The sequence below is a fragment of the Heptranchias perlo genome, chromosome 2 (assembly GCF_035084215.1).
Source record: "Heptranchias perlo isolate sHepPer1 chromosome 2, sHepPer1.hap1, whole genome shotgun sequence".
NCBI classification, from domain to species: domain Eukaryota; kingdom Metazoa; phylum Chordata; class Chondrichthyes; order Hexanchiformes; family Hexanchidae; genus Heptranchias; species Heptranchias perlo.
The window spans coordinates 145544482-145571291 of NC_090326.1; the positions used below are offsets into that span (position 1 = coordinate 145544482).

The window sequence follows — 26810 nt, forward strand, 5'->3', positions numbered from 1 at the left end:
ATTTACTTAGAAAACAGTTGGAAAATGGTTGGTACATTAAGGAGAAGTCATTTCTCAGTTTAACATTTACATAAGAAGCTGGTTCAGTTCCACAACCCCCCACTTACGCCAGCAGAGCAGAGCCCCAAAGATTACAGGGCTAATTTTATGTTTGAAAATTTTCTACCAATGTGCGAGTTCTGCAAATCAGAATTTTTGGTTTCTGTTGGCCATGGTATATAAATGCGCTTGAGGAACTGTGCATGATAAATGTTTTATTCGTGAGCAAGACTCACCTGTTTTGAAAATCAGTTTTTTTGAAACAGAATTAAAATTAGCTTTTTGGAATACACTTGTTTAATGGTGAACACTGATAAAACAATTTGGGGAAGGAAAGAGACAGAAATGTATTTAAAGGAATTACTGGATTAGACAGTATGAGAAAGCAAAAAGGAACATTTCAATTATTTCATCGTTTCAAACAACAAATTGACAATTTCGAGCTCTGTATCTTCTGCATCAAAATCACCCTTTGAAAACAGTCCAAAAACCAGTTAGGCAAAAAGCACACCAAGTTAATCATTCCTTTAAATATATATATTTTAAGTGGTATTTATGGTGAAACTTCCTCTATAAAAATGTTCCAACTAGGATTAAAGTAAATTTCTGTTTTGTATGGCAAAGTTATTTGAATCTTCCTTTTTTACTTATGGAATGAATGACCCACAAGCCATCCTGGAAACTTTTGTGCTAGGCTGGGACGTGGCCGAGTTTCTTGCCATTCTGGTATATTCCCACTAAAGTTATGGCAGGAGTATGTTGGGACAGCTGTGGATTTTAGGCCCCATAGATAGGCGTTTAATTTAGATTTTCCATGGCCATGCTGTTTGAAATGGCAAAATTGCCAAATTCAGAAGAATATGATGAAACACTAATGGTAGATTTTGTACCCTGACCTTTAACATTTTGTCACAGTTAGATGATTTTCTGACTATCTTTTGCTTATTTGCTGTGTCTTTCTGTGTTTAGACTAGGGGATTGGATCTATCTCGTGTGCGGACCTGTGTTGTTGTTGCAGAAGAGCGCCCTCGAATAGCGCTTACCCAGTCTTTTTCTAAGTTATTTAAGGACCTGAACCTTAACCCAAGAGCAGTTAGTACATCATTTGGCTGCAGAGTGAATCTTGCTATTTGCCTTCAGGTAGGAATTTACTTACAGTTGTGAATACATTTATCCTTATTACAGTTGTTACTTCAGCTTACTTTCTTTTTCTGTCTGTTACCATTTGGCTGGCTTTTTAGATCTTTTAAACTTTCTTCTGTTCTGCATTTATTTATTTCTTTGAATGACATACAGCAATCGCATGCTTTATGCTTTGCTGTGAAAGTGCAAATTTTTTTAAAAGCCTGAAATTTATAATCCTGCACATTCATGATTTCATAGCACCATTGCAGCCCCTCCCTGGCATTTTCATTGGATTCAGATATAGCAGTTTGTACGCATTTGGTGGATAGAGGTTGGCAGAGAGTCTTTTTCTAATGTACTAAAGACAGATAATTAGCACGGTGGATCTGTATAATGGAGGTAAAGGACCGTGGATCAGATGTCAGTCTGCAACTCTCTTGTTTACAGCTAACAAGTACTTACAAATATTTCTAATCACTTGCCTGTTGTAATTTAGATCCAGTTAAGGATTTGCCCTCAATGCCTTTGCACCATATCAGACAATGAATAGAAGTAGTAAATTATACCATGATGTGGAAAGGGTAGAAATGCTATGAGTTGGCAATAACCAGAGCTGACCAATCAATGTAATTGAAATAGCAAATTAATCTAGGATTGAGGTGGAAATGTATTTTCTGCTTTTTTTGGAGGAACTAGTTTCTCCCCTGGTATGGCAGCAAAATTGTACGCAATTGGTCACAATGTGTTGGGCAGGGGCAGGGGTGTAAATGTTTTGTATTTCCAACGAATTTGAATCCAGGATGAACCATAGTTGGTCAAGTACCAATAAATGACTACATGGCATCAATGACAAGACTGTACAGAATTGTTTCACGTAAGGGAACAATTATGAGTTTTGTGGTAGTTTGATTTGAAGGCAGGAATATGGTAAGCTGGTTTCCTGTGGTCGTATGATACAGGAACAGTCATTGCTCAGCAATTCTACAGCATACGACTAGAATTTCAGTCAATGGCAAAATTTCCTTTCTACACTATGTATAACCCAATTGTAAATCTATTTATAACAAACGTGTTTACAATTTTGTTACACATAGCACACAAAGGAAATCTTCTCTGTTAGGAATTAAAAATAATCTAGTTATTTTTGCAAGTACATTTTTGTTCACCTATTGGTGCTCTTTACTGAAGGAGGCTGTATGACAAGCGGTCAGTTTAACAGCATTTTAATTGAAGGGTTTGCTGGAATGCTTATCTTTAGCTCTTTCCAATGGCAGGGTATATTTTTCAGCAGCTTTCATGATGTATTTTTTTTAGAAAGTTACAGCACACTGCCAACTATGTGTTGCTAAGCTGTTTTAAGACCTGATTCCAAAATATTTGGGAGCTTTTAGGTCAATAAACAGATTATGTAGATGAAGTTAAAACATAGATTGGTTGGGCAAGGAGGAGCCATCCAACTACTATAGTTTTATCTTTTTTAGTTCCAGGATGCAGATCCTTACAACCTATAAGGTTTATACCTTGTCTCGTATTTTATAAACTTGGATTGATTTTTGCTTCGTGAAAGGAAATTGAATATTTTTTTTTCTGTCTTCTGGATTCTTTCTTCAAAAGTTATCCATCTTTCAGTGTTGTGCTTTGTCTCCTAATAGGGCTTGAATATTTATAGATCAAGAATTAATTTGGAATTTTGTAACGCTGATCTAAATTAACACTAGACCTGTGGAGAAGAGTTTTAAAATATTTATTGTGGATGTAGCCTCAATGGATGAGGACGCTGTTCACCAATGGCGTCCTCTCTCTCCGCCGGCGAAGACAGGGAGCAAGTTCGCGAGTGCGCACTAAAACCAGGAAATCAAGAACTTGCTCCTATTGGTTCGCCAGAGGTTTGACAGGCCCGAATTAAAGGGCCACCTACGCTACGGTCAATGAAGTCATTAAACATTCATAAACTTACCCAGCTGGAACGAAGATACTTACGCCACCAAAAAGTACGCTGGAAAATACCAGCCCTACACTACTTTTTAAAAGCGTGATGACTGTTAATAATTGCGAAACAACAAAAACTTAAATTTTAAAAATGTGGAATGTCAAATTACTCCTAATATTTTTTGATGGTTAAAAAAAAATCCTTTAATTTCTGTAAGTTTCATCACATTAAATCATTTGCTTAGCTTTTTATAAGATATGTTAAATTTTTATTTAAACTAACATACAGAAGTTAACTGTGAAGGAATGATTTCTAGTTGCTTGCTTGTGTGCGTGACAGATTCTGTGGGCGTGGCTTTCATTCTCACAGTCTGTGTCGGTTCCGAATGAATCTGCACTGCAACCACAGCGCTGAACTTAAAAAAAAAAATTGAAAAGGTAACAATTGGACGTCAGAGACCATGAGGTAAGTATTTTCGTAGGGTTTGCCCGCAGGATGTGCAGACAGCCTTGCCACGCCGGTCGGAGCAACTTCTGGCCCATTAAGTGATACACCGGAATGATTAAGACGTTTATCTAACATGGACTGAGAATATTCTGTGGATCAGTAACTGCAAAGCAAAGCTTAGCAGGGTTTGGTCTGCAGCATAAGCTATGATGATGCAATTCCTTTTAAACATTTCTCTGAATTGACAAATTGAAAAAAAAAACTCAGTAAATTGAAACAATTTAATTTTATGCTGAGGAAAGTAATTAAAAATATGTATATGCTGTGCAACTTTGTTTAAACTTGATTGAACAATGCCAGATGAAGTTGTCTTATCAGCCTGAGTAATTATAAGATCAATTGCTGAGACTCTGGGAATAATATTTGTATTTGATATTGTACTAGCACACCCTTTTGCCCTCATTTTATAGCCAAGGCATCAGTGTAATTGAATCCATAGCCGAAGAGAGAGTGTTTACTTATGTGCCTTTGTGCTGTTATAGGGGGTATCTGAAGACAACTAAACCACAAGATAAGTACATCATATCTTGTGCATTATTAACTTAACCAGGAGACCAGCTGATATCGTGCACTGCTTGAGTAATTAAGACTAGCCATGTTTATAATTTAGCGTCTTGCAAAGTTTATATGAAAGAAAGACAGACTTGCATTTATAATTTATATAGCGCCTTTCACGACCTCAGGACGCCCCAAAGTGCAGTGTAGTCACTGTTGTAATGAAGGATATAAATAATACGGATGTTCCGCTTTCGTACTAGTTCACTTTTTGAAATATGGGTGGTGGTGAAACAACTCTCGATATCATATCGAGAAAAATAGAAATGTGTTAGATTGTCTTTCACTCTTCCCCACCCTCCATAGATTCCTTTGTGGACAGCATTGTTTACTAATGAGGGAGAAAGGAATAGAAGGATATGTTGATAGGGTGAGATGAAGTGAGGTGGGATAAGGTTCGTGTGGAGCATAAACACCAGTAGACCAGTGGGTAGAATGACCTGCTCCTGTGCTGTAAATACTATGCAATACTACTTACATATGTAGTACTATGTTTTAAAATTCTCATCCTTGTTTTCAAATCTCTCCGTGGCCTCGCCCCTCCCTATCTCTGTAACCTCCACCAGCCCTACAACTCTCCGAGATCTCTGCACTCCTCGAATTCTGGCTAATTGTGCGATTTTAATCGCTCCATCATTGATGGCCGTGACTTCAGCTGCCTAGGCCCTAAACTCTGGAATTCTCTCCCTTAGCCTCTCTGCGCTTCTATCTCTCTCTCTCTCTCTCTCTCTCTCTCTCGTCCTTTTAAGACGCTCCTTAAAACCTTTTGGTCTCCTGTCCTAATATCTCCTCATGTGGCTCGGTGTCAAATTTTGTTTGATAACACTCCTGTGAAGGGCCTTGGGATATTTTTACCATGTTAAAGGTGCTATATAAATGCAAGTTGTTGTTATACTATATCATTTTGTATCACCGTGCAAGTTGTTATCCTTTCCCTGCCCTTTCTATTCTTCCAGCAGCACTGCAGCAGATAATAACTTAAATGGTCTTGATTCTTGCTTTAGCGTAATTCTCTCTTTCACAGTCTGAGAATCTTCCTGTGCTACACTTCCCAATTTCCTATCTTTTCTTGTTGCTGGATGATACCAATCAGTTTTTTATAGTTTGCATGTATCACTATGTGCTCCTACTCCTCCCCCCTCCCAGTGTAGATCATTATCTTTTGACACCTACCTTACCCTTTTGATATAGCTATGTTTATGTGCTGAATATACATTCTCAGCTACGTTACTATTACATTCCCCTAGTTTCCTATAGTCTTTAACATGTGTATGGGGGGGAAGGTGATTTTGTTAGCTTTGGTGATGTAGATGAATGTCAATTCAAGAGAAAAATATTGTTAGTTTACCTATTGAATCCACATATTTCTGTTGCCATGGAGAACATTACCAGAGGGATATACAGAATATGTTGTCAGTTCCACTTCATTAAGATAACCCAACATTCTGGTCTGGAAATGGTTGGCATGGCTAGGCTAGTTATCTGGATCGTAACCTCTTGCAATGGGATATAATAATGCAAAGATTTGGGTAGTTCAAGCTTTTTTTTTAAGCTTTACAGAAGTATTTTTTTCCTTTTTATGCTTAATTTAGTCTCATTGCATTGGAGGGACATCTGTAATTTACACACTATTACGATTCTCAGAATTGAATATTTTGAACTGAATCAAGTGCAGAAGTCATCCAGCAATATGTTTTCCATTTGTTATCTTTGGAGATACAAGAGGTGCGAACTAACTGAGGGAACTGCTGAGCTTAATTCTCTGAAGATTGTAGTAGCCTTTCTGCAACAATTGAAATACATTTCCAATAAATTCAAATACTGTAAATTGCAGAAGTTCAGTTCTGTACTTTTCTCCATCTCTTTTATAATGCCATCCACAATAACGAGCATATTACATTTTCTTTCTTCGTCAACTATGGCAAATATCCTAAAACGCAGCATACATCAGCGAGCAGAAGGGTCAGGTATGGCAGTCTAGTAGACTTTTGTACCAAAAAGTTTTACCTTAATGATGGTGGGACTGTTCCAAAGATGAGCAGGTGGGTTCTCCCCAGTATCTGGGCCAATATTTATCCCTTAACAACACCACTAAAAACAGATTATCTGGTCATTATCACATTGCTGTTTGTGGGACCTTGCTGTGCACAAATTGGCTGTCATGTTTCCTACAGTACAACAGTGACTACACTTTAGAAGTGCTTAACTGGCTGTGAAGCACTTTGGGACATCCTGAGGTCGTGAAAGGCACTATATAAATGCATGTCTTTTTTGGTGTACATTCAGTGTTAGAAAGGTATAAACAAATTAATATTGTTGATTATGTAGGATAGAAAGTGTGCATGTATTTTGAAAGTTATGGCAGGCATTTAGTACTCCATGGTTAAAAGGCTTCATTGAGATTGGGAATTCATAATATTGGTAGTGTCAGCAATTAGACAAAACAAAATGTACTTTGTGTTTTATTAGTAGACGACATTTTGTTTATAATTTCCCCCCCATTTTTGCCCCATTTATTATTCCTTATTTATGAATAATGCAACAGTGGGTCTGCAACTGGCACTTGACCATATTAAGTTAAAATGACAATGGGATGAGTGAGAGTGGCAGGTTAAACAACTGCCTCCATGCTTATACATCATAAGTACATCATGAACTTATAGAAGCAATGCTTTGAGTGGTTTACTAATATTGCCTCAATGCTGAGGTGAGTTACTGCCTTTGAACACACCAAAGCATATAATACGCAAACATACCACTTGCCATTTTCCAATGTCAATAAATGGAAAGTAAAGCTGTTACAGGTGGACGATAGCCAATCTTCTCACATATAGTGTAATTGGAAGGTCTTGTCATATTTCAGTGCAACAACCATTCCAAATGGCCTGTATGTGTGCCGTGCTGCTGTATGACCATGCACATTAAACACTGAAAGGGGGCATGAGAGCTTTGGAGGGTGAGCAGTATAAGAGTAATCAGTTCTAAGGATATACTTTGGGATAGGTATTTACTGAAGGAATCTGCTGGGTAGCATTACCTTGGCACCATTCTTCAGATCTGCCATCTTCCACAGTTGCAGTCTGGTCCTCTTGGCACTGCAGAGAGCAATCATCCTGTCTGCTGTCTCCTGCCAGGCATTTTTGGACAGCTCTCTCCTGGCAGGGTGCTTTTGACTGCCAACCAGAGCAATCCTCCTTTCTCATTGCATGCATCAGCACCAGTGAATCATGTAAAAGTCACCTAATATGCTTTCAAAAACTGTCCATTAGTGTGAAACTCTAAATCCTTTCCTTTCAGTTCATATGAAATGGAAATTAAGTATTTTGCTGCATCACTGATTTTGCAACCTGCTGAGGTTGCTTTTGAAGGAAATCTCACTCTCATGCACATTACCGGTCTTTACAGATTCAGCTTTTCTGTGCGAAAAGCAAATAGATGAGTTCAAATAAACGTAAGGTGTTGATCATTCAGCATTATTACAATGAAAAATGCCTTATTTCACACTGTTTTTGCACATTCATGCAGGTAAACATTTTCTTCATTGTGCACTCTTTATGCAGCTAAATAGATTTTCCCCATCCTCTTATATCTAGGACAGCAATTGTTGATAGGATTAACATTTTTTGCAATATAAATTCTCCCCTGCACTGCACATTCATCCCAGTGAGTCAGTAATGCTCAGTCCCCTGTCAATCAGGTAATGATATTATAAAAGCATATAATAACAGGACCAATTTACTTGCATTTCTGCATAAAAATCTATTTCTGTTCCTTAGCATTACGTTTCGTCGTCGTTTTAATCCTACATATTGCTCTTTAAGTAATGCGTAGAATTAGCCCTTCAAGAACTTGCAACAGCACAAGTAATCCCACCTCCCATTGTGCACGCCTCTTGCAGTTACCCAGTGCATGGGCAGGAGCTTGCCTGGAATAGATAATGAGCCCTGACCCCAGACATTTCACAGAATAGCCATATGGAAGCATTCGGGCAGATGGTTCACTGCACACGGTTCCCAACCCACAAGTGCAGGTACAGTACCAGAAAATCACTCTTAGAACTCCTTAGTATTTCCAATTTGTGTAGGAGTTAAAGGAATACTCCTGACATAGACTTGCCTTAATATAAAATTATCCCTGTAATCAGATCTTGCTAATTTTAAATGTTGCACTTTTGAAATCTATTTTCACTTTGCTTATGTCCAGCTTCCTGATGCATCAGGGCTATTATCTCATCAGTTACTTGCTTCAGAGCAGGAAAAGGTACTTTGACGTGATAAATGACGCAGATTGGTAGGCCAGATATATGCAATGTGAAAATGAAAGTTTATTTTTATATGTAATAATTAAAATGTGTAAGATTTGATTGTGGTGATAGCTTAGCATTAACATAAGGTAATTGTATTACAGACGTTCTCATGAATGATAGAACAGCACTTTATTATTCCGCTCAATGCCCATAGTGTTGGTAAAATTAGAATCATTTAAATTTTTTGATACTTTTTAATGGAATTGTTCAGACTTACATGTTGTACAGAGACTGTGATGCGTTACGTTCTGCTCCATATATTTTAACAGCAGTTGATGTATTACATGGTGGGATTGAATTTTTTTTTTAAAGGGGAATGAAGCTTAAGGTAATAAGCGATTTACATTGTTGTGAATTGTTAGAATTAAAATCGTAGTTGGAAACGTTCGACTGATTCTATTCTGTAGCACCTTAAGCAGCAAACTGAACGTAAAACAAATAGTTACACAGCAGGTATCTTCAGCTATTTTCTTTTTCAAAAGCATTAAGGTAAGGTTTCACTTTCGCATTGTTATTGATGCCATTCGCCTCAGCATCAGCCCACTTGAGGCCTACTCATTTCAAACTGTAAGAAAACATGGAATGAAAAAAAGGTCATTCAGGTTATCAAATTCACTCCATCCATTTCCTCCATACAATCCACCTTTGTCATGAACTGTATCCCACCAATTAACCTAGGGGAATTGACATATTAACTGATTCCCTGTGGCATTGTACACATTGGGGGTAATTTTAACCCCCAATTGGGGGCGGGTGGGTAGTTAAAATGATTGATTTTTGGAGCGCGACTGCCAACCGGCTCCAACGCACCCACGTCCGGGTTTAACTCAGGTGCGTTTGGATGTGTGCGGGTAACCTACTCACCAAAGGTGGGACCTTAATTAATTCAGGCAGGTAGGTCTTTATATCATTGAGTAACGTCCTTGTGAGATGTTAAGGAGCTCCTTTTAAATTGAATTTGACTTAACTCTAAATTTAATGCCTCCAGCGCGGGTTTCCCAGGGCTCATAAATCTCGCCAATGAAGGGGAGGTAAGAAGGGCCGGACCATGTGGTAAGTGCCTTTATTGCACAGCTTGTGGGCCAGGAGGAGCAGGAGCGGTTCCTCCAGGCTTAACAAGCTCACCTGCCACAATCGGACCCCTGCGATCGGCCAACAACCCCCCCCCCCCCATTGCCCCTAATGTCCTCCACGCACCCCCCCCCCATGTCCTCCATTCCCCCCCCCACATTGCCCTTCATGGACCCCAATCTCTCCCCCCTCCCCAATCCCAGGCTGTGGCCTACTATCGCAGGCTTTCCCGCCCGACAGCCAGCCAGCCTGTCAATCAGCCTAGCTGTTGGACACGTAACCCGGAAGTAATATTTTTGTCCTTCAATTAAATTGCGATTGCACATTCTGACCCACTCAATTCACTTCCAGGTTTTGCATCTGAGAAACTCCACCCCACTCCCCCTGCCGCTCTCTTCCCTGCTCCAAGTTAAAATCCAGGCCAGTAAGTCAGAAATTGTGGTCACTCTCTTAGCTGTCTTTCATGTCTTGGTATTGCTGTTTGTCTCTATCTCTGCTTTGCTGCTTCTCTCCAGAACTCTTCTTTTGGATTCCCTCTTTTTTTCTTTCCCTTTGGGTGGGTAGTATGACAGGAAAAGGAGCCACCAACAGCTTCAGGCTCCTATCGGGATGAGGATTGTGGGGAAAATGTGACTCTTAGTGCTCTTGCTTCTCCCACCTTCCCAGCCCTGCATCCTACCCATACTCCTATCATTAGCCCTACCTGTTCTCCTTAGAACTACCCACTCAACACCTTTGCTCGGCTGTCACTTCACCCCTAGGCCTCCATCTACCCTTCCCCTTTCCCACTCACCCCCACTAAGGATAGATGCTGAGAGACCAGAGGACCTCTCACTCTCAATCAATTTCCCTCCTTTCCTGCCCCTTCTACCCCTCTCAGACATTGTTTGCTTTGAAAATTCAACATTTTTAAAAAAAAGAAATGAAATTAGAATGAAGAAAGAAACTGCCTGTCTGCTTTCTCTCTCTTTATGTCTTTCTCTCTCCCCCTCCCCACCCCGCCCCCAACTCCTATGTGTTAGAAAATAGAATTCCTGTATATAATTAACATTGATATTTATTGTCAAAAAACACAGGTGAAGTAATTATTTCACTTCAAAATTCAACTGCTATTTCTGTTTTGAAAATTGGAGTAACATTAAGTGGGGAAAGCCGCTCACTCTCTCAGCTTTTTTTTTTAAAAGAAGCTCCTCTGCAGGTGCTTACAATAAAATCTCATACTGAATTTAATATATGATAGATATTCATTGATTCCCAATAGTAATGAAGCAGAACTCTAGAACATCTATCTATCCACATATTGCCAATATTCAGCCATGGCTTGAATTATGATGTCCCATGTAGTATTTTGATTGACCCTTATAGCAATAAGCTGCAATCCAATTAATCAATGCAGCATTAATTGATTTTCCTGGGAGTTTGTTGAGCAAATTTCATACCCTGCAGAGTGGGAGAGAATTCTTCTAATCCCTTGTCTTCCTTGGAGCTTGCTAATTTTGAATCCGTATACTTTGGTTCTATGCTCAGAATCCAAGTAAAATAGGCCGCTTAGACCAATAGTTTTTAATAGTTTAAAGATATTCATCATGTCCTGCCCTCAGTCTTCTTTTCTCAAATTGAAAACAAGTTCAAGTCTCTTATCATAACTTAGAGCCCTAACTATCAGAATCACTTTTGCCACTGTTCTGTGAATCTTTTACCAGATGATTTTTTTGAAGATGAGCTGAACAGGACCATGCTCGATGCTCTTAATCAACTCATCTTTCATGTCTGATCAGTGCTAGTTCCCAGTTCTAAAATTTGTGTCCAATGTCATGGATTTTTTGTAGTGACCAAAACATTCAACAAGTTGCGTGATTTTCGGAATGGGGAGGCCTGCTTCAAATTCCACCTGACCATTTTGTTAAGAAATCTATCCTGATGGAGAGGATGTCCAGCTTTATTCCTTTAAGCACAGAGGGAGTCTTGGATCTTTTATAGACTCTGCTTCTGCTAAGGAGAATAACCTCAGTGCCAGGTGAGACAGGAAGTTGAGCAGAGAGCATTTGCCACAACTATCCTTTGGCTACTCACAAGGCTAGTGAAAAGGTGGCACAATCCTCCACCGCCAGTTACATATCTACTCCGGTAGTTGGGCTGGTGACACACTCATGACCATGAAGGATAAAATGTGAATTAAAAAAGATGAAACCGTTGAATTTTGTGGGACTGAGTTAAATGTGGGGGAGGTTTGGTCATTTTCTATACATAAGTTATTTTAAAGTTTTAAATATATATTTTATCTCCTTGATTCCACTAACGCTGTCTAGCTGCTCTCAGATGGTGCACATAACCTTTTATAACCACCCTGCTGATAGCTGCTTTGCTAATCACCATAATAGGTGCAAATTTGTTGAGTTTGTGTCCTAAAATTGTTGAAGTGATAGATGTAACATCCTTTCCACTAACCCAAAGCAGGATGTAATGGAATAAGTGAGTTGAGATGAATGGCCTTTTCTCATGTTTATATTTTTGTGTTCTTGCTGATGAGATCTTTGTAACATTTTCTTGGGCTTGTTAGAATATGGTCATGAAGTTCCCACAAAAAACGGTCAAATATAACAGAAGAAACAAAAGAAGCAATCATTTATAGATTAAGAGTATCAACTTTTTGTCAATCATGTATCCACTGCTACTAATTCTTAAAGTTGAATTAAAACTACCACAAATGAAAATATTAAAGATCATCAAGCAGGTGAATTTATCCCGGTAACTTTTGACTTGAATTTTTAAAGCTGGGTATTTGAGAAACTAGGCTGGTTTGAAAACTTTGCAATTTAACGAAAGCTGCCCCTTAAGGTGGTGTTGAAAATGTTGACTAAATTATATTTAGTGGCACAACATTAGGGAACAACAATATGATACACCGCAATCTGGTAGGAGGTGGCTTTGGACTAGTGATTTCCCACATGGTGAGTTGGTGATCTCAACTGTGCCATCATGGAGAGGTACTCTGTTGAGGTCAGGTGCTTCTCCGCAGGAAACGAAGGGAAATTCGAGGAGACAGAGAGTCACCTGGGCCACTCCTTCACAGGCACCAGTTACTGGCAAAGCTTGGGAGCAGGTTCCCCACCCACCTCTTGACACAAGGAAACCTATAAAACGCAGAAAAAGAAATACCTTATATTTTATAGAGGTTTTAGTTTTAAAATCATCTCATTTTTAAAGAAAAGGTCTTTGCAGATCCGACAAAGGATGTTGCATTTTTTCTAAACTTTTGAATTGAAACGTTCAAAAGATTTTTTCCAGAATTATAACTAGCAACTTCATCTTTAATATCCTGAAATCACCTGACTCTGTGTTTTAAGGTTAGCGGTCTCCTTAAATCTAACTTTGATTTATCGTACTATAATGTTAATGTGTTATTTTTACATTTTTGTTTTTTATAAGCATGTATTGGTAAAATTATAGTTAACCTTTTTGAAAGGTTTCTGTATTTTGAGATTGTTTTTCCCCCCTCTTTTATCCCATGCATAATATATTTGTTTTCTTAATTCCCAACACCCCCCCCCCCTCAATCTATTTTGTCTGCTCTTCTCCTTACCCTGCAATTCCTGCTGCTATAGCCTCACAGGCTGGGGAAGATGGTCGAGCAGGTAGGGAATTTTCATGTTCCCTATTTACCCACCAATCAACTTCCAACAGCAGGTCAGACTAGAACTAAGTCTGGGGATCTGAGATGTTAGGTCTGTGTCAGTTAAAGCCCTTCCCATCTCTCCAGTTCATTGCTCACGAACAATGTCAGGATTTCATTAATAAATGAGTTTTAAAAAGCGCTGCTTGATTTAGAATCTTTCATTTTAATATTTTTAATTCAGCATAGAAATGCTGAGGTAGAAAAAGGACTGGTTGAGCCGTGGTAAGTTTGTTTGTAGTTTATTGTTGGAATGTCCAACTTTGAGTTTTTTGTCCAGTTCGTTTTCTCATTCTGAAGTTGAGTCATAAACCCAGATGACAGTGGAGGAAAGGTTAACTGAATGATCTCCTCGCTCAGCACTAGTCTGTTACACTGCTGAATTTTTCACAAAAGTTAAACAGGAGAAAAAAACCACTAACCTCTGATAAGGATGATAAATTCTGTATTGTGCGTGTAATTGTGAACCTTTTTTGTTAGACTGGGACTGACCCGCATGTCCAAGTCCTTACTGGTGTTTTGTGGCAGGCTGAAAATACTGGCTGACTTCAGATAAAGGGAGTTTGGAACCACAATACTGTGGAGGTCCAATCGGTCAACAGAAAAGTACAATTGTGGGTGAAATTTGATCTCAATTATCAATGGATAGCATGATGTCACCATGTACTGCCAAAAATCAAACAAAGACAACCATTCATATGAAAAAATCCATCAGGAGGGAATTTCATGTGAACCTAAATGTGACATTTATGAGAGATTTCATTTTTCTTAATGTTTCTTTTTCTCCACTTAGTCACTTTTTTTTGCCATGTGCTCCTTGCTCTTGAACTAAGAGGAACAGGAGGTGATCACCAATGTAATAGAGCTTCTTTCACTGGCCCTCTGTAGGAAAGGGTATTGATAGTATCAGAGTAGGTACAGCACAGGAGGAGGCTACTCAGCCCATCGTGCCTGTGTCAGCTCTTTGAAAGAGCTATCCAATTAGTCCCATTTCCCTGCTCTTTCCCCATAGCCCTGTAATTTTTTTCCCTTCAAGTATTTATCTAATTCCCTTTGAAAGTTACTATTGAATCTGCTTCCACCGCCCTTTCAGGCAGTGCATTCCAGATCATTACAACTCGCTGCAAAAAAAAATGCTTCCTCATGTCGCCTCTGACTCTTTCGCCGATCACCTTAAATCTGTGTCCTCTGGTTACTGACTCATCTGCCACTGGAAACAGTTTCTCCTTATTTACTCTGTCAAAACTGTTCATGATTTTGAACACCTCTATCAAATCTGCCCATTTCACCATTCTGTCTATGTCCTCCTGGAGCCTGTTACTATCCTCCACACTGTTAACTGCATTTCCAAGTTTTGTGTCATCTGCAAACTTTGAAATTGTACCCTCTATACCCAAGTCCAGGTCATTAATATACATCAAAAAGTGCAGTGGTCCTAATACTGACCCCTGGGGAACACCACTGTAAACTTCCCTCCAGTCTGAAAAACAACCGTTCACCACTACTCTCCGCTTTCTGTCCCTTAGCCAATTTTGTATCCATGCTGCCACTGCCCCTTTAATCCCATCGGTTTTAATTTTGTTAACAATTCTATTATGTTGTACTTTATCAAATGCCTTTTGAAACTCCGTATATACTGAAAGTGTAATCTCTGGCTATTCTGTTGGTCGTTCATCACAGCTCCAGGTACTACCTAGGCGAGGGCAGCAGTTGCTTTCAAGCAAAAGACTGAATGTGAATGTCAGTCAAGACAGGGATTTGAACCATGATTTCCAAATCCATGGTGCAGCACACTGTGGTTTTTGGTACTGGTCTGACTCTCTTGGCTGATTTCCACTTTTTTTTTTATCGTGGGAAGGATATTAATGCTGGGGATTGGAAAAACTTTTTTCTTTTGCATTCACTGAGCCTGCATCAAGCATTTCTAGATCAGTTGTGCTGTAGCCAGCTGTAGAGTAAAACTACGTCTACCATACCTCAACACAGCACCTTAGCCCTAAACTTTGGTGACCACTCCCTTTGTGTGTGAATTTTCCCATTTCCTACACCAGTTTTCCTTGTAATCATTTTGAATGTAAATGCTAATTAGTGCTGAAGTAGGGGCAGATTTTGCTGCCCGTTATAAAATGCATTGAAACTGTGTGAAATCTTTTCACATACAATCCCTGACCCATGTAGTAAACGGAAAGATTTTAATTTGGTCAGTCTAGGCCAGATTTGAGCCACGTTTCCAGAGGTAAAAATGTGCTAACCCCTACTCGGTCCCACTGGCCAACCTTAATATGTTCAGTAACAACTTCTTTCTTTGAACTAGCCCATTTTAAAAAAAATATAAAGTATGGGACTTTTGAAATGTACACCTTGCAGAAATATGGCACAGCAGCATAATTGAAGCTTTATTGTGCATCCTGAGACAGTAGAGTGCCTGCTAGTTAATACACTATAAATTCTGAATTTGAATGTAACTCCTAGGGCCCGATTTTAGCACCCGCTACCGGGTGCGTTCTCGGCGGGGGGGCCCCAAAAATCGCGAAATCCAGGTGCGGGACCGGATCGCGCCTCGATCCCGCCCACTTCCGGGTTCCCCGATGACGCGCGGGCGTGCGCGCGCAGCCCCCGCTGGTGGGAATCCCGCAGGCAATTAAAGCCAGCGGGATGCCACTTGAGAGTATTTACTTTGCTTGTTCAGATCATTAACTGACCTGATTAAGGGACTGTGTGTGATTTTGGATAAACATGGGACTGTTTCACACACTGGGGGAAACAGTCCCAGTTGAAATGGACGTGTTGCAGCTGTCAGCCTGTGGCAGCTGCAAAGGTCCATTTGACAGGTGGGGGTTGGGGGGGAACCCTCAGCCATTGCAGGAGGCCGCTCTGTCATTTGGGACAAAGTTTGGCCTCCACCACCCTCCTCCTGATGGTCGAAGTCACCAACCTGCACATTTACCCCGGGGTCCGGAGACATGTACCTACCTTGCGGACCCCCTCAGATGTACATCTTGTGGATGGGGGCCACCGTAGCTGCAGTCATGACCTCCTCGGAGGGCGAACAGCATCACCAGCCTCGCCATCCACCTCTGACACGTGGAGCTCCACAACAGAGTGCTGTGACACATCCACCTGTACAGCAGGAGGGAGGGCTGCCGCAGAGAGAGATGCGTCGCAGAGGGCACTACCCTCGCCACACGTTCCACAGACCGAGGCTCAGCCTCGTAGACCTCTCTGAGCAGCAGTGCACACGGAAGCTCAGTCACTCGACATGTAGCCGTGGACATCTGCAGCCTCTTTCATGCCGAGCTGCTCCTGGCTGGCCCGTGCACCATCTTCCTACCTGTCGCTGTCAAAGTCACCACTGCCCTCCCGAACTTCTGCTCCACAGCCTTCCAGGCTGCAACCGGGGACATCCCCGATGTCTCTCAGTCGTCTGCGCAGAAGAGCCCTGCAAATATACCTACACCCACTCTGCAGTGACACACTGGGTGGCATCAGTGGTGGGTCCTCATAGGGATACCCAGGAGCGGGCATTATTGCACAAACCGGACAGGATTCGCGAAGACATGGCAGTAGTGGTGACCATATAATGTGTGATGTGAGTTGTTCTTTAATTCAATAGAAGTAAGAACCATGAGAAACCCTCAAACACCCTTGTGCATCCCCTTCATGCTCACGACACGTTTGCCTTACGCTGCCTACTGCACATATGTGATGCATGCCCTGTGGCTGCAGCACAGGTGGTGGCAGGTTGAGTGAGGCTGGCCGTGAGAGAGATGCACGAGAGGGTGAGTATGGGATAGAGCCATGAGATTGTATGAGGATTGGGTTGCGTCGTAGTGGCGGGGTGAGTACTCGCGAGGTGAGTCGGTGCAGGTAAGATGAGGAGGTTTGAGTGGGTATGAGGGGTGATGTGACAGAGTAGTGTTGGCAGTGCCGAAGGAGATGTGGGGTGGGGGCAGTGTTGTGGCAGACGGAGTGTAGGGGAAAGACTACGTGTTCTCACTGTGGCTGGCCTACTGAGGTCATTGGAGCGCCTCCTGCACTGTATGCAGGTGGGCGATATGTTGGTGGCGCTGGTGACCTCCTCTGCCACCTCGAGCCAGGCCTTCTTGGTGGCAGAGGCAGGCCGCTTCCTCCCGCCCGCTGGGTGGAAGATCTCTGTCCTCCCCCTCCTCCTCACCCCATCTAATGATACCTGGGGTGAGGCATCATTAAACTGGGAGCAGCCTTCCCCCTAGGCTGCTCCATGCTGTAATTTTTGATGTTTGTGGCAGCATCTGTCAGTGGAGGACTGCCCCTTTAAATAGAGCGCCTCCAGCTGACAGATCTTACTGCGCATGCGCAGCCCGACCGACGCGCAGATCAGCAGCGGGGAACCCGGAGGAGCAGGTAAGTGAATCCAATAAGTGTGTTGCCTGCTACGATCGCGCGGGCAACCCACTAACGCGCCCGCTGGCCCACCCGCCGAGAACCCGCACCCCTGGTAAAATCGGGCCCCTAGTTTATGATTAAATGTACAAATAACCCTGTGAGCAGATCACAACAGTACGGTAGTAGCTGTTGGGATGAAAGTTTGTGACTTTAATACCATTATTATGCTGCACGTCTGGGAGCATCACTTGTTCTCGTGATCTTGAGTTACACTGCACCAAGTGGTACATCAACTGCATTTTAACAGAAAATCAAACAGGACTTGTGGTTATAATGTCTGCTCATGTCACTGCTGAAGGGGTGAAGGCAGAGCTCTGTGAGCTCTGTGTGGGTTTATTCAGATGTTTGCGTGGAGTGCTGTTTATTGCCAGTGAGATTGCTGATGACAGAAAAGGGCTGAGGGGATTGTCAGCTCTTTTGAAACAGAAATTGAATGAGGGTACCACAGGCCACCTGAGGGTAAGGTAAACAAGAACAGGCTAAGATATCAAACATGACTTGCAGCAATTAAGAGAAACTCTGTAGCATTATTGGGGTGCAGTTAGCCTCAAAGAATTTTATTTGAGAGGACAAAATTACAACTGATGCACCTTTGAAAGTTAAGCTGGACTCCACAGTATTTTGGATTTTACCTTTCCCAAATTGTTCCTATTTAAGTGATGAGCAGAAATTAACATTTTAAAATCTCCTTGAATGTTGGAACTTTTGTTTCTTACAATATCGGTGTACCTGGAAGTGGCAGTATTTTAACTAAAAATAGAGAACTTATTAAAAAAGTCATAGCATTGCTTGTGAAAACTGCCCCCAACAAATTGAAAAATTGTTTTTGCAAATGGCTTACACACACTCGCTCTTGCATACGCACACATGTACGTACATAAAGGGTTTATCAAAACACAAATCCTCTGCTCAGTTGATATTTGACCATTTTGATCACTTAGTTTGTTAGTTTCCCGAATGAACCAGATGTTGACGCCAGCTGGCGTGGAACAAATTTTTCTTACAACCTTTGTGCTAATTTGCACGGAATTATTACGGTATACATTGAACAGTTTATTGAAGGGTATTCCTTACATTTGGTTGGACTTCAGTTCAATCCTGTGATGAAATCAAATAAAGTGTTCGAGAATCAGTTTTAAAACTTTAGAAAACAATTGGAAAATATATATTTTTTAAACTCTCAAAAGAACATCGAACCAAATAAAAACACCTTGGGGGAAAAATTCATTAAGGGCCGTTTTTGGGCAGGGGTAGCGTGATGCGCTAGTACCTCGAGCCTGATGGCCCCTGCGCAGGCAGCACGTGAACTTTTTACTGCCTGCTACTTACCATGATATCTCCGTGCAGCCAGCGCTACCCGCACTGCTGAGAGGCTGCACGGAGAATGAGGAAGTTGTCAATGGGGCGTGAACAGCGCACGTCATCAGCAGCCTGCACCTGTTAAAGGTACAGGTGCACATTTCAAATGGCAGGTACACAGCTTATTAGGAGAAGGGAAATATGGCCACGAGGATTGCAGGACTGGTACGAGAGAGGGCTCCACGCTCATCCAATGATGCACTGGCGGCCCCGGTGGAAGGGGTGGACGAAAGGAAGGCCAATATGTACCCGGAGGGTGGCAGGAGACCTTCCAGACTGCAGCTCCGCAGGCATTGGCAGACTGTGGTGCAGGAATCAACGCCAGGAGCATTGCACCACGCATGTGGGTGCAGTGCCGAAAGAAGTTCAATGGTTTGACATGAGTGGTCAAGGTGAGTGAATGCAAGTGTCAAGTGGTACATCCTACCAACTGCACCACTGCTCTACGCGTCATACTCCCCGTCACCCACCCACCAACAAACATTGCCCATCCATACGCAATGCTGTACTCGGCATGCTGCATCTCACCTGCACATAGTACCACACTTGCAGGCCACACAACCACCACTCACAAGTCACACAAACTGGCAGATATTTGACCACAACAGGCACCACCCACACACCTTGCAGGATACACACTGACACATTGTCCTCTGTCTTGCAGGAGAAGGTGGCACATAACAGCCGGCAGCAGGAGGGACCTGAGGGTGGATGGGCACGTCTACACATCCTCAGCTCCCTAGAGGAGACAGTGCTTCGGATCATTGGGCCGGCCGTCGCTGCAGCCGTGACAACATGCCATGCTGGAGGTCCCGACGAAGGGGGTCTCTGCATATCTAATGTTCCCTTCCCCCACCTCCCTTCTCCCATAATCTTTTCTGACTCATGTGCTGCCGATGCTGTCAGCACGCACATCTTACTTGCTCCTCTCCCCACTCCACAACTCAACCTGTTTCCCTTTGTCATTGCAGATACCCAAAAACACGTGGCGGCACGATCCGAGGAGGACACTGAAGCCACACGTCACTCGATCTGACACTTGCTTCCACCAGCTCAGAGACTAACACTGCGCATCCTTTAGAGGCTAGGTTAGAGGAGGGATCTGCGCATGGTGAGACACCGAGCACAAGTGCGCAGGAGCTGGGGCGGGGGGGAACGGATACCACAGGTGCCAGCTCGCCAGAGGGCGAGGTCGCTCACTAGTTCTGCTGCAGAGGAGTAAGATGAGGACTTCGATGGGCCAGGCTACAGAAAACATCTGATGAGGGTACACCACCAAACGCTTGGGGCACTGGAAAACCTGCCAGAAAGCCTGCGCACAATGAGAAGGGGCATGGAGGAGTCCAGCTATAACTTGGCGCAGGGCTTTGTGCAGAGCTTGGAGCCCATCCTTTACGACATGGAACTGGTGGTCACCTCCATCGGCGCACCCGTGGAACCCACCATGATGCAGCCTCTGATAACTGATGTCACAGCTTCCATTGCAGCATAACATCTGCCATCCAAGGTCTGACTGCTGCATTTGGAGCTCAGACTGTTGCCTTGGAAGCTCAGACTGCTGCTATCGTGGGTCTGGGAACCACTGTGGAATGGGGCTTCCAGGACGTCACTGCACTCCAGCAATCCGTTCTCCAGCCACTCACAAGGGTTGCTGAGGCGCTGCCCCATGCGAGTGGCAGTGGCGCCAAGACAGTCGGACCTGCTGTCCCCTCTCAGGATGACAGCCTTCCTGCTCCCACCCCTGCCACACCGCCAGTGCCCCTGTTGTTGCCTAACGACCAGCCAGGCCAGACTGCTGCAGCCCATGCTGAGATGGTGCAGTCTGAAGCCGGGCTCTCCTGGCCCAGAGCTACTCGAGGTCATCCTCCAAGGCCTTCTGCACGCACCTCAATTGAAGGCCAGCAGCCTCCCACCACCCATGCTCCAGCCACTGAGGAAGCACCTCATAGGTGCACTAGGATAGGTAAAGGCACTAAGGGAATGCACAAGGGTGAATAATTCTGTTATGTTTGAATAATTTCATTTATTCATTGATAAATGAGACTTTGATTTTGCATTTGATGGTGGTTTTTATTTATGCAATGAGTTGAGAAGGTGTAATCAGATGGAGAGCGATTTGATTGTCTTGTGGGAGCGGAAGGGTGGGGACTGCAGTACTGTTGGTGAGTTGGAGGATGTAGTTCACATTATTGATAGCGGGCATGGATCAGGCGAGCACGCAGAGCCCTTGTAGACAAGGCGTGTGGTTCACGTTGCACCTTTGCGTCTGCCTCCACTTCCTCTTCCGGCTCCGACTCCTCCTCCTCCTCCTCCTCCACTTCTGGCTCAGGGTCTTCTCCAATCATTGGTGGCAAAGGCTGGTCCCTCCTGATGGCGAGGTTATGCAGCATGCAGCAGACCACCAAGAATCTGCCCACCCGCTCAGGGGAGTACTGCAGGGGCTTCTTCAGACCGGTCTAGGCAGTGGAAGCCTTGTTTGAGGAGGCCTATGATGTGCTCCATGTGGTTGCGTGTGGCAACATGGCTCTCATTATAGTCCTGCTGTGCACATGTGCGTGGGTTCCTGACGGGCATCATGAGCCACGGCGTGAGGGGATAGCCCTTGTTGCCCAGTAGCCAGCCTTTGACTTGCCGAGTTGGATGAAAGATAGCTGGCACGTTGGACTGCCGCATGACAAAGGCGTCGTGACTGCTCCCAGGGTAGCGGGCATCGACCTCCATGATCCGATGCATGTGGTCGCACACCAACTGCACGTTGAGGGAGGGGAAGCCCTTTCGGTTGACAAAGACAGCCGAGTTGATGTGCAGGGCACGCAGGGCAATATGTGTGTAGTCAATGGCACCCTGCACCATGGGGAATCCAGCAATGGGAGCGAACCCCCGTGTTCACTCGTTCTGCTCCTCTCTGTGGAGAGGGAAGGTGATGAACCTGTTCCTCTTCTGGTACGGTGCGTCTGTGACCTCCCTTATGCAGCAGCGTACTGCATACTGCGAGATGTCGCACATGTCACTAGCAGAGTCCTGGAATGCTCCTGAGCTGTAGAAATTCAGCGCCATGGTGACCTTCACAGCCACAGGCAATGCTGTCCTTGCCCTGCTCTAAGGCTGCAGTTGTGGCCGCACCAGTTGACAGATCTCGGTCACGGCTTCCTTGGTGAACCTCGGGCCATCGGATGCAATCCTCCTCGGTCATCATGACGTAAGAGAATTGATCCCGGAAGGCCCTCATTGGGAGGGCCTTCTGCTCAGTGTCCTGCGCCTCCTTGTCCTCCATCTCCTCGCAGCTTGACCTGCTGTGCGTGGCCTTTCTGCATGCTCCCAGTCATGCTCAATGCCCAGCGGGAGCCCTAGCAGACCGCCCATGGTTGCGAAGAATGTTGTTCAACCACGGTTGTAATTTTCCAAACCGTAAGGCAATACCTGCCAAAACACTCTCAAATGTACTCTAGCAACCCTCAGTAAGAATAGGGAGCTTCAAAAAACACTTCCTATTCCAGCAGTAGCCAGAAGCAATAATCCAGCAACTAACATGTAAATCCTGTATGGCCCCTTTAAATAGTGCTGATGGGGGGTCCTCCAGGCACTGTAAGACACGTTTAGATGATCGGGGTTAAGACTGTGTGTTCAGTTGAGCTGAGCGTTAAGGTCCAAAATGGTGTCTATCACTTTAAATCGGCGTTGCAAACTGATTGCATGCATTTTCTCCCTACTTTACATGCTTCCGCCATTCAGTATTTGCACATGCGCTAACTCCTATACCAAGATGGCAACTGGCACACGTCACACAGGAAACGTGCATGCGCATCCAAAATGCCGCCTTGGATGTCGGAGAGGCCGTGTAGTGCCGAAACAATGGGCGCTACACGGCCCAATTTAGTGCCCCTTTTTTTTGACAAAAAAGGGTTAATTTACTGGTGAACATAGGCTTTCTGTTGGTAGACAGATTCTTAAAGACCCCATTGTAACAGTAACTTGCTCCCATCCTAATATAGGCTTTAGGGTTTTTTTTATTCGTTCATGGGATGTGGGTGTCGCTGGCGAGGCCAGCATTTATTGCCCATCCCTAATTGCCCTTGAGAAGGTGGTGGTGAGCCGCCTTCTTGAAATGTTGCAATCCATGTGGTGAAGGTTCTCCCACAGTGCTGTTAGGAAGGGAGTTCCAGAATTTCGACCCAGCGACCATGAAGGAACGGCGATATATTTCCAAGTCGGGATGATATGTGATTTGGAGGGGAACGTGCAGGTGGTGGTGTTCCCATGTGCCTGCTGCCTTTGTCCTTCTAGGTGGTAGAGGTCGCGGGTTTGGGGGGTGCTGGTGAAGAAGCCTTGGTGAGTAGCTGCAGTGCATCCTGTGGATGGTACACACTGCAGCCACCATGCACCGGTGGTGAAGGGAGTGAATGTTTAGGGTGGTGGATGGAGTGCCAATCAAGTGGGCTGCTTTGTCCTGGATGGTGTCGAGCTTCTTGAGTGTTGTTGGGGCTGCACTCATCCAGGCAAATGGAGAGTATTCCATCACATTCCTGACTTGTGCCTTGTAGATGGTGGAAAGGCTTTGGGGAGTCAGGAGGTGAGGCACTCGCCGCAGAATACCCAACCTCTGACCTGCTCTTGTAGCCACAGTATTTATGTGGCTGGTCCAGTTAAGTTTCTGGTCAATGGTGACCCCCAGGATGTTGAGGGTGAAGGATTCGGCGATGGTAATGCCGTAGAATGTTAAGGGCAGATGGTTAGACTCTCTCTTGTTGGAGATGGTCATTGCCTGGCACTTGTCTGGTGCGAATGTTACTTGCCACTTATCAGCTCAAGCCTGGATGTTGTCCAGGTCTTGCTGCATGCGGGCACGGACTGCTTCATTATCTGAGGGGTTGCGAATGGATCTGAACACTGTGCAATCATCAGTGAACATCCCCATTTCTGACCTTATGATGGAGGGAAGGTCATTGATGAAGCAGTTGAAGATGGTTGGGCCTAGGACATTGCCCTGAGGAACTCCTGCAGCAATGTCCTGGGGCTGAGATGATTGGCCTCCAACAACCACTACCATCTTTGTGCTATGTATGACTCCAGCCACTGGAGAGTTTTCCCCCTGATTCCCATTGACTTCAATTTTACTCGGGCTCCTTGGTGCCACACTCGTTCAAATGCTGCCTTGATGTCAAGGGCAGTCACTCTCACCTCACCTCTGGAATTCAGCTCTTTTGTCCATGTTTGGACCAAGGCAGTAATGAGGTCTGGAGCCGAGTGTTCCTGGCGGAACCCAAACTGAGCATCGGCGAGCAGGTTATTGGTGAGTAAGTGCTGCTTGATAGCATTGTTGACGACACCTTCCATCACTTTGATGATTGAGAGTCGGCTGATGGGGCGGTAATTGGCCGGATTGGATATCATAAAGAGTAAGGAATATTTATCCTTTGTCATACCCTAACACTGTTTCAATGCTATTGTAATTTGAGCTTCAAAGGACGCATTGTTCATTCCTGCTATTGCATGTTAAGCAAGTCCTCAGTGGATCACGCTACTGTACTGATCTTGGCTGCTGCTTGTGACAAAATTGCTACATTTTCTTCAACTGTGTTGAAATGTATACTACATCATTTTCTTGCATGAATTTGGTTAATTGCTTTAGTTAGGGGTGTAGTTTTAGATTTGTTTGCATATTTGTGTTATCATTTATGCAAATAAAATTAAAAAAGGTGAAGGGAGCCATAATAAGTACTACTTACTTTGTAAATTGTATTTTAACAGAGGATACGTTAAAATATTAAATGTGCATTTAAACCTGTAAGACTAAATTATTGGGAATTGTGCAGTTGTTACTGTCATTTTAATTGAATTAATAGAATCCCTTCATGTGTTAATACTGCAGTACAGAAAGTTTCAGCTAATAATTTGAGACACACTAGCTTAATTCTGAAGAGGCATACTGTTCTTTTTCAATGCTTATTTCCTAACCACTTGCTGTTGATTGCAGGGGACATCAGGACCTGATCCCACAACTGTATATGTGGATATGAGAGCACTGAGGCATGACAGGTAATTGAAACAGTCACAACTACATTCTTTTTTCAAATTTTGATGGAGCAGTAAAGTTGCCATATTGGGATACATATCACAACTGAAGTAATCAGTAGGATTGAAAACTATTGCTCCATGTGTATTTATGTATGACTGCCAGAGCAATGGCATGATCGGACAGTTGAGTGTTATGTCTACTCCATAATGGTATTTTCCAGCCTAGTGTAACAATGCAAAGTGAGTTAATTTGGGGTGCAAGTTTTACCACCTTCTAACCTTTCTTGTATATCTTGCAGAGGAATTTAAAGAAGTAAAATAAGAGTCCCACTAACATTTCTTTCCTTTAAAACATTACATTTCTGATAACCTTTGGGGAATGGATGGTCACTTGTATCATAGAATCATAGAATCATAGAAGTTACAACATGGAAACAGGCCCTTCGGCCCAACATGTCCATGTCGCCCAGTTTATACCACTAAGCTAGTCCCAATTGCCTGCACTTGGCCCATATCCCTCTATACCCACCTTACCCATGTAACTGTCCAAATGCTTTTTAAAAGACAAAATTGTACCCGCCTCTACTACTGCCTCTGGCAGCTCGTTCCAGACACTCACCACCCTTTGAATGAAAAAATTGCCCCTCTGGACCCTTTTGTATCTCTCCCCTCTCACCTTAAATCTATGCCCCCTCGTTATGGACTCCCCTACCTTTGGGAAAAGATTTTGACTATCGACCTTATCAATGCCCCTCATTATTTATAGACTTCTATAAGATCACCCCTTAACCTCCTACTCTCCAGGGAAAAAAGTCCCAGTCTGTCTAACCTCTCCCTGTAAGTCAAACCATCAAGTCCCGGTAGCATCCTAGTAAATCTTTTCTGCACTCTTTCTAGTTTAATAATATCCTTTCTATAATAGGGTGACCAGAACTGTACACAGTACTCCAAGTGTGGCCTCACCAATGCCCTGTACAACTTCAACAAGACATCCCAACTCCTGCATTCAATGTTCTGACCAATGAAACCAAGCATGCCGAATGCCTTCTTCACCACCCTATCCACCTGTGACTCCACTTTCAAGGAGCTATGAATCTGTACTCCTAGATCTCTTTGTTCTATAACTCTCCCCAACGCCCTACCATTAACGGAGTAGGTCCTGGCCCGATTCGATCTACCAAAATGCATCACCTCACATTTATCTAAATTAAACTCCATCTGCCATTCATCGGCCCACTGGCCCAATTGATCAAGATCCCGTTGCAATCCTAGATAACCTTCTTCACTGTCCACAATGCCACCAATCTTGGTGTCATCTGCAAACTTACTAACCATGCCTCCTAAATTCTCATCCAAATCATTAATATAAATAACAAATAACAGCGGACCCAGCACCGATCCCTGAGGCACACCGCTGGACACAGGCATCCAGTTTGAAAAATTGATCCAACCAAGCTACAGGATGCATCTTGATGCATCCTGTAGCTTGGTTGATCCTTCCAGATAGGCAGAATACTAGTGTTGCCAGTATCTTAATTTTATATTTATTCTCGAGATATGGGTGAGGTAGGCAAGACTACATTTATTGCCCATCCCTAGTTGCCCTTGTTAATTGCCTGATTGTCCACCACTTTTCTCAAATGGATATGGTAAGGCTGCAGATCTTTGCTTTGATCTTTTGGTTGTGAGACCGCTTAGGCCTGTATATTGCCTGCTGCTTATGGTATTTAGCGAGCAAGTAGCCCATTGTTTACTACGCACAACATCCACGTCCAATTTGGTTTCAGTGCAAGCCGTTATTGGAC

At 43.5% G+C, this 26810-nt stretch overlaps 1 protein-coding gene across 4 annotated transcripts in view; it reads left to right on the top strand.

Annotated features, from left to right (window-relative positions):
* LOC137344713 (disco-interacting protein 2 homolog C) overlaps positions 1-26810 on the top strand; it is a 515123-nt gene that overhangs the window by 463061 nt on the left and 25252 nt on the right. For all 4 annotated transcript variants that reach the window (XM_068007846.1, XM_068007860.1, XM_068007854.1 and 1 more), the window contains 2 exons: positions 1009-1179; positions 24965-25026. In XM_068007846.1, the coding sequence (XP_067863947.1) occupies positions 1009-1179; positions 24965-25026 (233 nt within the window). The remainder of the gene's footprint in view (positions 1-1008; positions 1180-24964; positions 25027-26810) is intronic.